The 16,024-nt window shown below is 35.3% G+C and overlaps 1 protein-coding gene across 1 annotated transcript in view; it reads right to left on the minus strand.

The window, feature by feature from the left end:
* GSTCD (glutathione S-transferase C-terminal domain containing) overlaps nucleotides 1–16,024 on the minus strand; it is a 131,964-nt gene that overhangs the window by 104,046 nt on the left and 11,894 nt on the right. The window contains exons 4-5 of the mRNA XM_040476937.1: nucleotides 7,662–7,913; nucleotides 2,545–2,638 (exon numbers count right to left, since the gene is read on the minus strand). Of these exons, the coding sequence (XP_040332871.1) occupies nucleotides 2,545–2,638; nucleotides 7,662–7,913 (346 nt within the window). The remainder of the gene's footprint in view (nucleotides 1–2,544; nucleotides 2,639–7,661; nucleotides 7,914–16,024) is intronic.

Here is a 16,024-nt window from a genome sequence, read left to right on the forward strand (position 1 = left end):
ACAAAAATGAACTTCATTTCTATAAAACATCTTCGAGCCAGAGTTCTTAATGCCCAACAAAATCTTATTCTATCCTGGAAAAATCCTAACTTATCTCCTTGACTGACAGAATAGAATTGATTAGTGAGATATAGGCGATATTTAGGAAGCATCACAGAAGAAAAGAATATGAAAAAGGCAGACAAACAATTTCAAAGAGCATTTGGAAATCAAAAGTTCTATTTGGCTTAGTCTAAAACTAAAACATAAGTGGACAATTAAAGAAATAGAACAATGAGGTATAAAAAAATTCTCTCACCTAAAAACACCTAAAATGGTATGTAAAACTCAACAATCATCCTTTGCCTTTCTAAATGGATTTCTGAGAATAAAGGGAAATACACAGGGCGTTAACAAGGAGGAAAAGAACTAAAAAGCAGTGTAATAATCTTGAACAGACATTACAGCTGCTGGGAGGGGTATTTGCTAATAGGGATTTAAGCTTTAATAGCAAGACAAAGAAGAGAGGGTGGTCCTGGGTCCCTAACATTGTGGAAAGTGGGAACTAATATCACTACATGAAGGCAGAAACCTTGAAAAGCTACATTCCCTATGAAAAGGTGCATTAAAAAAAATCGTATTTAATAGCAAAGGGAGATGATAAAAGGTAATTTGTCTGTTTAAACCTCAGCTCCAAATGAAAAGGTTAAAGGAATCTCATGCTTAAAAACTAATGTTAACTGGCCTTAAGTTCTAGTATCATGAGTTGTCTGACATCAGCAAGAAATTCCAAAGAAATGTGGAAAAAAATTTTTTAAATGTTTATTTTTGAGAGAGACAGAGAGAGAGAGAGAGAGACAGACAGACAGACAGAACTCAAGCAGGGGAGGGGCAGGGAGAGAAGGAGACACAGAATCCGAAGCTGAGCTGTCAGCATAGAGTCTGACGTGGGGCTCGAACCTATGAACCATGGGATCACTACCCGAGCTCAAGTCAGAAGCTTAACTGACTGAGCCACCCAGGTGCCCCCTTTGTGTGGAAATTTATTCTTAACCCAGGCCCCACAAGATTCCCACAGATTTAACTTCCCAAAATGAATTCACAATATAAGATTACAAAACTATTAGGGAAATAAAACACCAGGAGTAAAGTCAACAGAAAAAAAACAAAAAATTAGATCTAAATGGACATCGAATATTAGAAATAACAAATACAGAATATAAAATAACTATGCTTAAAAAATTATGAAAAGAGGAAATTAAAACACGAGCAAGAAAAAGTTTTTATAACAACCCAAATATAATTTCTAGCAATGAAAAATATAATTATTTAACTAAAACCCTAACTATAAAAATATTTTTCCAACAATACTTTAAACAATTAGGGGAAAATGATTATGGACTGGTTATGAAAGGATCAAGGAATTCTTGATAATTTTTATTAGGTATGATAAGAACATGGTGATTATCTAAGATGTCAGTATTTCTTAGATGTATGTAGGGCATGTTACCTGGAATATCCTTCAAAATACTTCAGCAAAGAAAGAGAAAGGAATAGATAAAGCAAATGTAGGAAATGTTAGAAATGTTTAATCTGAACAATGTATATATGTGAAATTTTTATAATATAAATAAAATGAAAACTTTACTCAGATGTGGAATTTAAGAAACAAAACAGACAAAGAAAGGGAAAAAAAAATAAGAGAGAGAGAGACAAAAGAAGAAACAAACTCTTGGGGTGCCTGAGTGGCTCAGGTGGTTAAGTGTTTGACTCTTGATTTTGGCTCAGGTCATGATCTCACAGTTCATGAGTTTGAGCCCCACATGGGGCTCTGTGCCAATAGCACGGAGCTTGCTTGGGACACTCTCTCTCTGCCCCTCCCCTGCTTGTACACACACACTCTCTCTCTCTCAATCTCTCAAAATAAATAAACATTAAAAAAAAAAAAAAAAAAAAACCAGGGGCGCCTGGGTGGTGCAGTCGGTTAAGGGTCCGACTTCAGCCAGGTCACGATCTCACGGTCCGTGAGTTCAAGCCCCGCGTCGGGTTCTGGGCTGATGGCTCAGAGCCTGGAGCCTGTTTCCGATTCTGTGTCTCCCTCTCTCTCTGCCCTTCGCCCGTTCATGCTCTGTCTCTCTCTGTCCCAAAAATAAATAAACGTTGAAAAAAAAAATTTAAAACAAACAAACAAACAAAAAAAACCAAACAGACTCTTAATTATAGAGAACTGATGATTACCAGAGGGGAGGGGAGTGGGGGCATATGTTAAACACATGACGGGGATTAAGGAGTGCACTTGTCCTGATGAGCATAGGGTGATGAAGGAAACGTTGAATTACCATATTGCAAACCTGAAACTAGAATAATACTGTATGTTAACTAATTGTAATTAAAATAAGTACTTAAAAAAAAGAATTAGAAGAAAAAAAAAAAGAAAACTCAATGGATAGTATAATCAAAATATTAGACAAAACCAAAAAGGAAATTAGAGAATTGGAAGATGGATCTGAAAAGACCATCTAGATTATGATTAAAACTTAAAGGAGAGAAGAAAAAACAACTCACCTTCCTTTGGGCTCACTGCTGCAGGAAGACTATTCCAATCAAGGGTCCAAGTAGGGCAAGGGTGGGGAGAAAACATCACTTCAATGCCTTTTTCCTAGAAATAGGAAATAGACTCTTTCTGAATTAATGAATTAATAAAATTCTGTTGTGTTTTAGAAGATCAAATTTCTATTTTCTACACTGACAAGAAGAAACATAAATATTAACAACCATTAAGTGTTCCTCAAAATATTTAGTTACATAAAAAATATAATATGTTGTTTTTTGAGAGCACACTTTCCTATTTTTTATACTGAGATAACAAAAAAATGCTATTTTTAAATTATTACCTAAAACTACATAGAATAAGCTACCTAGAAATAAATTAGGTGTCAAAAAGAAAAGTTACCTGAGGATAAAAATTTTATCAAAAACGTTCCACACAGAGATAATAAAAAACTGATTCTGCATATGTCCATCAAGACCTGTCTTCACATATATGAAAGTTGCTGCCACCTAGGAGTTACATTTATATGACAAAAAGCACCCACTTCAACATAATACCCCAAAACATCATCCATACCAGTCTTTTACAAGTGCTTATAATGCTCTAAAAAAAGATTCCTCTGTTGTAACCAAATGGTTCCCAACATTTTCAAAAATGAGGACCACTTTCCAGTATACAACAAACTTCTCAGGCTCTTTCCCCTGAGGAGGAAGTTAAAAGTTATGCATTTACTTATTTGATCTGCTGATAGTTACATGGCATACATACGGACTCCCAGACCCCTTGCAATCACATTCTGGGTATGTGGCCCACAGGATAGATACCCATGGTTCAGGTATTTTTATCTTCAGAAATATTATATTCAAAAGAAAAATTTCTGAGAATCTATCACTAGTTTGAATCAATTAGTTCATGAGATTACTTTCCATTATGAAAACCAGATGAATTCTGGTCCCAAAGGAAATAGTATAAAGATTCTTATTTGAGGTAGAGATATATCTATAGATCTAGAGGCCTAGAGAACTTATCTGCTCCCAGAAAAATAAACACATCTCTCTGACATCATCTACCTCTATTCTATATCCCTTATTCTAGCCTAGCCATACTGAACTTGTTATCCCTCATTTCACCAAATTTAACCTTACCTTAGAGTCTTTTCAAAAATACTATATGAGATATCATTTATATACCATTACATTTATAACATACAATTCAATACTTTTTATAATATTCACAGTCAATACTAATTTTAGAAATTTTTCATCATCTCAACAAGAAATTCCATATCTATTAGTAGATACTTTCTATCCTGCCCCCTCCCCCCGCCCCCCAGCTCCTTGACCTAGGTAACTACTAATCTACCTTCTGTCTCTATAGATTTGCTCAGGGTCTGTTCAGTAGCTGGATCCTCTGCCTAGAACACTTCCTCCAAATCTTCAATTCATTCAGGTTATTTGCTCAACGTCTTCACCATGTCAGTAAGCCTTCCTGACCACTCCATCTACAAAGGACCCCAACCCACATAACCTCCACCCCCTTACCCCACATTATCTTTTTATAGCACTTATCATTACCTAATGTGTTCACACATTAAATTGTGTTTTTTCCTTATTTACCTTCTTTATCAGAATATAAGGCCCATGAAGGCAGTCCAATTTGTTTTTCATATATCCCACATTCAAAACAATGACTAAACATACACATTTTTTGGACTAACAGAATAAATAAATTTAAAACCTTTGGAGAATAAGGGAAATTTTGTAGGTAGGAGTACACCAAAGAAAAAAGAAGAGGGAAAAGTGAGATGTGAGTGTTCCTAAGAAATACTTCACTATTTTATACTACCACTTGGCACCAATTTCATTTGTCCTCATGTAACTGGCACAAAATACTGTGACTACACAAAAATTAAAAGTTACTATATAAATAAAATTAATACATTCATATATTATTTTGATATAATATTTACTATTTTTCAAAACGTATGTCAATAATTCATTAGTAAGTAGCAAATACAATGTCCTGCTAAAAAGGAGCATTTATTGTATCTAATACATACTATCAAGTTAGAATTAAATGAAAATAGAAATTTTATTTTCAGGGTTGGACTTTCTTTTTTAAATTTGTAATTTTTACTTTAGAGAGAGAAAGAGAACACAAGAGTAGGGGAGACGGGGAGAGGGAGAGAGGGAGAGAGAGAGGGAGAAAGAATCTTAAGCAGGCTCCACGCTCAGTGAGGAGTCTTATGCAGGACTTGATCCCATGATCCTGGGATCACGACCTGAGCCAAAATCAAGAGTCAGACCTCAACCAACTGAGCCCCCAGCCATCGTTTTTAAATTGTTGATGTAATGTCCCAATCATTTTTTATATAACCATAAGATTTGAAATCAGAAAGAATCTTATAGAATAGCTACTACACTCTCCTAATTTATAAATGGAGAAATTAAGGCCCTTAGGTTAAATAACATACTGAAGATCAGAATGTTAGCTTAGTTACAAAGCTAGGACCAGACTACCTGGTCTATAGTAGTCTTCCCATGGGCTGCTCCCAAGCCAATGAGTGAGACTGGTTAAGATACTATGTTAGGCCTATTCCTGAGAAACATGGAACTCTCAGACAGATGATTTGGGCTCAAGGATTCCCAAAGTTTTGGCTTGCCAAAACTTTCTCAGACCTCCACTAAACTCTAAAACTTCTCTAACCCAGTCTTCCTTCCTTTCCTGACTCATGTACAAGGGCCAAACCTGCATCCCAGCCTGAAGGCTCTCCCAGCCTCCTCTGTCTCCTTCCCCACTTTACCTCACAGATTTCCCTCAGTAAATCTCTTGCACATTTAACTCCATCTTGGAGTCTGCTCAGGGGACCTGAACTAACACATTCCCCGTAAATTAAGAAGTCAGGATTCCTTTATATTTTTTATGTTATTATAAGACAGCTTATTTTTACAATTGCTTGTTAACTTTTCCTGAATTTAAATTTGTTCTTTATTTCTCAGTGTTTAAATATTTTTAAGATGTATAAAATACAAATGTTTTCCCTAATGTCATTTTATTGCTAGAAAAGCATAGGTAGAAAAATCTGAATCACCAATTTTTCATTTAAGACTCTGTGTAACTATGAATTACAAGCAGATTTTTGGGGGCGCCTGGGTGGCTCAGTCAACTGAGCTTCCGACTTCAGCTCAGGTCATGATCTCACAGTCTGTGAGTTGGAGCCTCTGGTTTGCTCTATGCTAATGGCTCAGAGCCTGCAGACTGCTTTGGATTCTGTGTCTCCCTCTTTCTCTGCACCTTCCCTGCTCGTACTCTGTCTCTCTCAAAAAAAATAAAAATAAAAAAATAAATAAAAAATAAAAAATAAATAAAAGCAGACTTTTGGTTTGTTGAAACTTTAAAAATTTGTATTTTATTTGCTTAATTTTATTAAAAATTTTTTTAATGTTTATTTATTTTTGAGAAAGAGAGGAAGAGTGCAAGTGGGGGAGGGGCAGAGAGAGAGGGAGACAGAGGGCATGAATTGGGCTCCACGCTGACAGCAGTGAGCCTGATATGGGGCTCAAACTCACGAACTGGAGATCATGACCTGAGCTGAAGTCCGACACTTAACCGACTGAGTCACCCAGGTGCCCTAAATATTAGTATTTTAATACAAAGCAAGTTACTCTCCTGCTGATCATTTAAAGAAACTCAGGAGGTCAACCTGAGATCCCGACACAGTACAGCCATCTGATCAAGACACATCACACTTTGGATATGCCTTGATACCTTCTAAAATCAACTAAATAATCTTATTTCATTGTTTCATCACGAAGCTAACAAAACTGAGAAGGTAAGGGGCTGGGGTCACTAATACAATCCTGTTCTTTTCTAACTGAGCAAACTCTATTAATGATAGAATTCAAATGCTTCCTAACCCAAGTGGGGAAATATAATGACTATTTTTCCAGTACAACTCAGATGAACATCTCAAATTACTTCCTGATTTTTCCTCTATTCAAATAAATCTTCAAATAGCTGAAGTCAAGGGCAAAACATTTTTGTAAATTGTGTAGAATGACAGAGAAAAGAAAGTCTATTGGGGAGAACTTGTACAATTAATATTATTAGAAACAAATTTTGCTTCAAAGAGAGAAATATAGATCATATGTGTTATTCTATCAAAAGGCTTTAAAACAGGGGTGCCTGGGTGGCTCAGTCAGTTGAGCACCTGGCGATTGATTTCAGCTCAGGCCGTGATCTCACAGTCTGTGAGATGGGGCCACGTGTTGGGCTTTGTGCTGACAGTGCAGAGCCTGCCAGGGATTCTCTTTCTCTCTCTCTCCCTCTCTCCTGCCCCTCCCCTACTTGTGCTCACTCACTCTCTCTCAAAATACATAAATAAACGTTAAAAAAGTTATTAAAGTAAAAAGTAAAAAGAAAATGCAAAGAACTAAAAACTTAAATGTAGGCAAAACCTTAGAAAGTAAATTGATATATTCATTTTCGTATTCTTTAACTTCAAACCACCATCTCAAAATTTAAAAACTGAGGCCAAAACCTTGCAACAGAAAAACACCAGGTTAAAACAATACATTTGACCAGATGTGATATCACCTTGGTCAATGTCTTGAATATAAAAAAACAAGTTTTGAGAAAAATACTTTTTTTATTAAAAAATACTTTTTAATGTTTATTTATTTTTGAGAAGACACAGAGTGCAAGAGGAGGAAGGGCAGAGAGAGAGGCAGACACAGACTCTGAAGCAGACTCCAGGCTCTGAGCTGTCAGCAGAGCCTGAAATGGGGCTCGAACTCACAGACCAGACTGCGAGATCATGACCTGAGCCGGAGTCGGACACTCAACCGACTGAGCCACCCAGGCACCCTGAGAAAAATATTTTTAAAAAATATATATTCTGACTTACTTGGCTCCAAAGACACATACTATTAAAAATCTTCAATTTACTATACCTCACTTACATGCAAAAGACATGGAAATATTAACTGGTCAAGGGTGATGTAAAACAACTACAAATAAAATTTAAAACAAAAGTAATGTCAATAAATGATTATAAACTGGGGTAGAATGCTCAGCAACATTATCACATGGAATTTTTCAAAGAAAATGTTAATGAAAACATTTTAAGTACCATTAACTTGGTCATAGTGGGTCTTGGTCCTCCTAAAAATGAAGTATCATTTTGCTCCTCCACACCTGGGACCTCACTTAAGTTTGCATCTTGTTCCTTCAAGGTGGTCAGCAACTCTGGTAAGTGGAGAAATTGGATCCCACACTGAGAAGCTGCTGTTTTTACTCTGGGCACTTCCTGAATCCTTTGGTACCAAGCAGCCAGCAGTGGAAATTCTATCAGCTTTTCAGAAAGTTTCTTGCAGATAATTGCCTAGGCAGACAAAGAACAAAACACACTATTCTATATTTTTTGTGTTTAACAGCCATATTGAGGTAACTTTACATACCATAAAATTTGCACATTTTAAGCATACAGCTCAAACAATGAGTTTTAGTAAATTTATACAGTTGGGCAACTATCACCACAATCCAGGATTAGAGCACTTATATCACACCAGAAATTTCCATTATGACCACCTGTAGTCAATCTCTGCTTCCCCAGTTAGTTGTAAGCAACCACTGATCTCCTTTCCATGTCTATAATTTGCCTTTTCTAGTATTTCATATAAGTAGAACCAGAAAACATGTCTTTTTTCACTTAGCATTAATTTTTTGAGGTTCATGTATGTAGTTGCATTTACTAGTAGATTGTTTCTTCTTATTATAAGTAGTAGTCATTGTGTGGAATAATATATTTTGTTCATCCATTTACCAGTTGATAGACATTGCATTGTTTCCAGTTTTTGGTAATTATAAATAATGTTGCTATACAAACTCATGCACCAGTGTTTGTATGGGAATGTTTTTCATTTCTTAGGAGTAGATACTAGGAGCCACGTTGCTAGGTTATATGGAAACTATGCTTAAGTTTCCACGAAACTGCCTAACACTTCTCCCTGATGGCTGTGCCATTTTATACCCTCACTAGCAATGCATGGAGGTCCTAATTTCTCCAAATCTTGCCAATGATTGGTATTGTCAGTCTTTTTTATTTTCACTATTCTAGTGGATGTGCGGCAGTATCTCATAGTGATTTTAATTTGCATTTCCCTATGATTTGATGATGTTGAGCACCATGTGCTTGTTTGCCATTCAAATATCTCTGGTGAAAGTATGAGAGTCATGTAATTGGCAGTTATATATATGGCAAAGAAGTTACAGAGATGGCAAACAAGTACATGAAAAAACGTACATCATTTATACCATTAAAGAATTGCAAATTAAAACAAGAAGACACCACTGCACACCTACTAGAATGGGGAAGAGGCAAAACCCTGACAAAAGCAAATGATGGCAAGGATGGGGAGCAACAGGAACTCTCATTTGCTGCTGGTGGGAATGCAAAATGGAACAGCCACTAAGAAAGGCAATTTGGCGACTCCTTACAAAGCTGAACAACTCACCATATGATCCAGCAATTGCACTCCAAATAAGTTAAAGACTTATGTCCATGTAAAAACCTGCACTTGGATGTTTATAGCCAAAACTTGGAAGCAACCAAGATGTTCTTCAGTAGGTGAATGGATACACAATCTGTGGTACATCCAAACAATAGAATATTATTCAGCACTAAAAAGAAATGAACTCATCAAGCCATGAAAAGACACAGATGAACACTAAAAGCATATTACTAAGTGAAAGAAGCCAACCTGAATGGCTATATACCATATAATTTGAAGTATGTGACATTCTGGAAAAGGTAAAACTATGAAGACAGTAAAAGAATCAGTGGTGGTCAGGGGTTAGGACAGAGGATGAATACGTGGAATATAGATTTTTAGGGCAGTAAAACTATTCTGTGTGATACAATAATGACGGATGCATGTCATACATTTGTCGAAACCCACAGAATGTACAACCGAAACAGTGAACCCTATTATAAACTATGGATTGGGTTATAGTAATGTTTTAATGTAGGTTCATCAGTTTTAATAAATGTACCACTCTGGTGCAGGATTTTGATAGTAGAGGAGACTGTGTGTATGGGGACAGAGAATATTGGAAACTTTCTGTACTTTCTGCTTTATTTTACTGTGAACTTAGAACTACCCTAAGAAAGAAAGTCTATTTTTTTAAAGATATATTTAAAATCAAAACATACTATTTAGATAAGATATAAGACTGACAAAGGACTAATGTCTTACAAAGAATAAGAGGCCCAAAAGGTATTTGTGAATTACTTGAATAATAATAATAATAATAAACATTATATACAGACAAACTAAGAATATATTCACATACTGACTATACTATAAGTAAAAAAAAAAAAAAAAAAGTAATGGAAAAGACCAATACATAGCAGAAAAAGGACAAAAAATGTGAATGGATTATTCCAAGAGAATCAAAAATAACATGACAACATTCGAAATGTCTATAAATGCTACAATTGAAAATCATCTTGTAAAATTTTTTACCTTGTATTCCAGTTTCTATCATCTTTCGTTGGTAGTATATTTTTATGCCCCTCTAAAAACTTTTCCTTAATCAACTTCCTTCAAACTTAGAAACCCCTTCCTCTATAATTCACCGGCAAGAACACATTCCACTGTCCCAGACCATCATCATATTTCATAAGTTCTCAACACCCTGAATATAGAGAGTAAAAGGACACTGCTTAGTCAAAAACCTGAGATACTTAATATATACTTATTTATGAAAATTAGTTTAAGTGGTCAATGGAGGAAGGTCAATGGAAAATGTGTTGAAGTGTTGACTTCTTCAAAGTTTATTATGTAATACTTTTAAATGATTATAACTTGATGTCTATATAGAGTTTATAATCACTGGTGTATTTTGAGGAATTTCAGTCGAAATTATGCACTCACTGGATAAGTGTGGAGATGAGAGAAATGGAGAGGCTGTACTCTTATTTTAATGGTGATTTAAAGTTTGGTTTTTTTGTTGTTGTTGTTGTTTTTAAGCGAAGCCTTCTTCCCTAAATGTATGAACTGTAACACAGACTCAAGAATATTACTTTATAATAATGTAAGAAGCACTGTCAGGACTATATTCTCTACAAAAGACTTGATGGAGTAAGGAAGAAATTTCACTAAAGTAAAATAGTAAAGTAAAATATATAGAAGTAAAAAGATAACTAACATCATTTACAGGACAATTTTTATCACACAACACTTAAAGTAAGGCTTTTATTTAAATTAGAAAATGTGAAATCATTCCTCCTGATTTAAATTATCTTTTTGTTTTCTTTTGGCCAGATGCTTTCTCCCTACCATCACAACCAAACTTCAATTTCTTTAAAAAATAGAATATTTTTGCTTCTTTTTGAGGCACTGAATGTTGTTTCCATAGAAACAGTAATAACGTCACAGATTATGACTGGTGACTATGAACAAATAGATAAATAAAAAGGTCAAATCAAGAAAATCTTGACACATATATCTAGCAATAATCAGTACCAAAGCCGAAGCCAGAAAGGACAGAAAAGTAATAAAAAAATTCACATGCATATACATTTTAGTCTATTTTAACTGGACTTTAAATAAGCACAAGTAATTGATTATAAGGGCAGGGCTTATGTCTAAGTCTTTTTGTATATAACAAGGACTTAAAACACTGCCTTGCAAATAATAGTCACTCTGTTGAGTGAATAAATGATCAAGAAACTACATATTAGCTTCAAAGAATAATTTCCTAAATTAGTGTTTTTCAAACAGCTATTTATGACCCTTGAGTAACTTGCAACATCAGCACAGTTTTAAAAATGACATATAAATGGATAAAGAAATTGTGGTTTATATACACAATGGAGTACTACGTGGCAATGAGAAAGAATGAAATATGGCCCTTTGTAGCAACATGGATGGAACTGGAGAGTGTTATGCTAAGTGAAATAAGCCATACGGAGAAAGACAGATACTATATGTTTTCACTCTTATGTGGATCCTGAGAAGCTTAACAGAAACCCATGGGGGAGGGGAAGGGAAAAAAAAAAAGGAGGCTAGAGTGGAAGAGAGCCAAAGCATAAGAGACTCTTAAAAACTGAGAACAAACTGAGGGTTGATGGCGGGTGGGAGGGAGGGAGGGTGGGTGATGGGTATTGAGGAGGGCACCTTTTGGGATGAGCACTGGGTGTTGTATGGAAACCAATTTGACAATAAATTTCATATATTGAAAAAAAATAAAACTTAAAAAAAATGACATATAATAGAAAATATCAGAGTAAGCAGCGTGTAGTAAGATGGGTTACTTTATATAATACACTTAGAAGTATATTTAATGTATAGAAGATATTTATTTATTTATTTATTTATTTTTTCAACGTTTATTTATTTTTGGGACAGAGAGAGACAGAGCATGAACGGGGGAGGGGCAGAGAGAGAGGGAGACACAGAATCGGAAACAGGCTCCAGGCTCCGAGCCATCAGCCCAGAGCCCGACGCGGGGCTCGAACTCACGGACCGCGAGATCGTGACCTGGCTGAAGTCGGACGCTTAACCGACTGCGCCACCCAGGCGCCCCTAGAAGACATATATTTATATAAGTATGTTTTCCCACCTTGTAAAATGCATTTTTTACTGTGAATTAAAGCAAAAAAAAGTTTGAAATATACTTTCTAAATGTCACTCTGGGAGCCAGTTTATAATTCTCATCAAAATTCTTAATTGCCTGGAAATAGCTTATGTGCTAAGGGAACTGAGCTTAAGTCATGATAAATTAATCACATAAGAAATGTTCTCATTTCTTCACCTTTCCTTTCCTCTCCTTGGTAATGATTTATTGTTATTTGTTAGATGCATACGGCATCTTTCCTTCCATTTGAAAATAAGTTGTGACTAAGTAACAATAATTCATGTTTAAAAGAAATTGAGAAGTTTTACTCTGCATGACAAGTTATCCCATTTAATCAACATGCCAGGCTGCCCTGCTAATATCCAGACAGCTCAGGAGGTACTGAAGCACATTCATTACACTCAAGAAGATATATTTAAGGAAGTGGCTAGTGAAAAATGTGTGAGATGAAAATTATATTTGTTCCTAAGAAATTATTTAAAAAGTTACCTGCCTGATAAGATCAAAACCATTATAAATATCATAATTACTTAAAGACAAGAAAATAAGATCATTTATTCTTAAACTAATAAATAAAAAACTACTGCTACCAAGAGCACAAAATGAAACGCTAATGGCTTTGTAGTTAATTATAATAAAGGAGAGCAAAATTTGTCTGGAGAGAAGCAAGATGTTACATCTATCTAAAGTATCTCCTCCACTGCATCACTTTCCAATCACCTATTATATAAAATGTTTTGTACTTTATATCATTCTTTAGCCATGTTTACTCTTTTGAAAATAAATGTTTAGGTGAGCAATGTAAGCAGTAAATGATCTGTCTAAATGGAAATATAATCCCAATTCTGTCTTTTTTACTTATAGATTAGAACTGGTGGGTTATTAAAACTGAAACTCTTGGGGTGCCTGGGTGGCTCACTTGGTTAAGTGTCCAACTTTGGCTCAGGTCATAATCTCACAGCTCGTGAGTTCGAGCCCTGTGTCAAGCTCTCTGCTGTCAGCACAGAGCCTGCTTCAGATCCTTTGTCTCCCTCTCTCTGCCCTTCCCTCCCTCTCTCTCTTTCAAAATCAAATAAACATTAAAAAAACAAAACAAAACAAAAAAAAACCTGAAAACTCTTAAGGACCTAATGCATGGGAGAGGATATAGAATATACACATTAACCACTAAATAAGCAGCCTCCATGTTGTTTGCAATATGCTGGCTGATAGTAAGATTCCCACTTTATTCCTAATTTTATGTCAATGGGGATGGTGAAAGAGACATTTAATATAGGTACTTTTGCTTAAAAATCAATTTCTACAATAATTTTACGTTAGCAATACGTGTCATACTTTTTAAAAACTCAATTCAAAGCATTAGAAGTTAACATGTAAAAGGTTAAATCGTGTTCAAATTATTAAAATATTTTATGAAATGGCAAATTTTGTCTTAAAGGAGAATATTTTTTTTGAGAGAGACAGAGGGAGAGAGTGAGTGCAAGTGAATGAGGGGCAGAAAGAGAAAGAGAATCTAAGACAGGGCAGAGGAAGAAAGAGAGAGAGAGAAAAGGGGCTCACCCGAAGTGGGGCTCGTGTTTTACCCAAAGCGGGGCTCATGCTCACCCCATGCAGGACACAAGCTTACCGGATGTGGGACTTCAACTCACAAACCATTAGATTGTGAACTGAGCTGAAGTCATATGTTTAACAAATGAGCCATCCAGGTGCCCAGGAGTAGAATAATCTTGTAGATAGTCCTATCAAAGTATACTTGCTTACCAGTAGCAACTTAAAAATAACTATATAATTTTCTATTATCAGGGAACAGCAGGATTTTGCCCCAGTGTTGCTATTCATTGCTATTCCTCCCATATGGTTGCTATCCTAACTACTAGAAGATGCTGGAAAATGACTTAAAGAAGGGAAATCATAAGAGGTGTGCATTTTAATTTATTTCTTTCAAGATGAATTCCTAAACTTTCTGGAGAGGGCTTTATCAGGCACCTTCCATGACGAAGCACTGGGCTATTGGGTTAGCTTTGCAAACTAATATGCACTGAGAAGGAAAAGCTTGGAGCAGGATGGCCACTCTATTTACTACTGTTTGCATCTTTGACTTTATTCTGTTCAATAGAACAGTGTATTTTCCCAAGCTCTTCTAATTTTGACCTCTGGTATTCCAAAACTTGAGTTAGCAAAATTGGCTTCTCTTTTATATTCTTGGCCTTATTTCTTTGGTTAAATATCCCTGCTCTAGGTTCGGCTCTATGTTTCTGATTCAAGCCTAGTAACTTAACTTTCATTCCTGACCATGAACTTGATTGTGATTTTTGTCATTTGAAATGCCACTCCATCACCTCAATGTTTGGTAATGCAAGCATAAATGTTCTGCATCATAGTCACTACCTGAACTGCTTCATAACCAAGATGACTTAAGGGAGCAAAATAAACACAAACAGAAATAATATCAAGGCTTTGGAAAAGAAAGATTAAACCCTAAAAGAAACCGCAGATCCAAGAAAAATACAAAGGAAAATATTGTGAGAATTAGTTTACATGTAAATGCCAAAAGAGAAAAATGGAATCATAGAATATGGGTAATAAAAAAAGGCTGAATATACAAGTTTTCCCCTATTTTAAACTAAGAACAGAATTCTTCAGTAGTATTAGGTAAACTTACTCAGTAGTAGTTAATAGATGTCCTGCCTGAATGGAGAGGGCGGAAAAAAAATCCCTCTCAATTAAAAATACTTCAGCATCAATTGATCCTAATTAGGTAAATAGCATGTAAATTAAACTAAAATCAAACACAAACTAGCTGAAACTAGATGTTTGGACAATGCTCTAAAATCAGCTTCATACAGGTAAATCCAACTTTATATTTGTTTTGTTGAGTTTGAAAGCAGGTACTCATCTTCTCTATCACTTTGTTTTATTTTCTTTGTACCATTATTATTTTATTTATGTATGTATGTATATATATGTGTGTGTATATGTATATATACATATATATATGTGTATGTGTGTGTGTGTGTGTGTGTGTGTGTATATATATATATGTATAATTTGTTTACTTGTTCATTTCCATCTTCCCCTAGTAGAATATTAACTCAATGAGGTCCGGGACTTTATCTGTTTTGTTCATCACTCTATCTCCAGTGCTTAAAACAGTGCCTGATATATACAGTAGGCTTTCAATAAGTTTCTCAAATGAATAAATGAATGATGTGGCATTTTGATTCCATTCTTACAAAATTAAAAACAAAGTTATCTGAGAGGACCAAGAAGCCACAAATACCAACAGTATTTCATCATATGTATCAAATGACTGGTCTAATGACTGGCATTGTTAATAAAGGGGAGGGTCAGGAGCAAGAGAATTTAGAAATCTAAATTAGAAATCTAGAAATCTAGTCTAATGACTAGAAAAAAAAAGTTGATGTTTTCTCCCCACTGAGCTCTGTGGAGAGTATGCACACATATGACATTTAAAATGTTAATCAATATCTAAAGTTACTTTGGTTTCTAATCTTACCTTTAAGAAAATGCCAATTAATACCACCTAACTTACTGGTGGAGCACTGGCCTTCAAATAGATTTTCATTAGAAATCTTTTCTCATTTGTCAGTAGAGATACCTGAAGTCTTAATGATACCTGAGAACGAAATCTGATATCTGATTCGTTTTTAGGGGGAAGGGTGAAACACTTCCAAGCAAGAAAAATGCAGCTCTTGAAAGCCAAGTGGAAAGCTGAGGAGAGCTATAGCTTCCCATGTTCACTCTAATATTATTTTCACCTTGTTCTTTTTTCCTCCACAGAGAGAAAAATACACACACACACACACACACACACACACACTCATACTAGGA

This window comes from Herpailurus yagouaroundi, unplaced genomic scaffold, assembly GCF_014898765.1.
Source record: "Herpailurus yagouaroundi ecotype Mexico unplaced genomic scaffold, PumYag 28, whole genome shotgun sequence".
Classification (NCBI taxonomy): domain Eukaryota; kingdom Metazoa; phylum Chordata; class Mammalia; order Carnivora; family Felidae; genus Herpailurus; species Herpailurus yagouaroundi.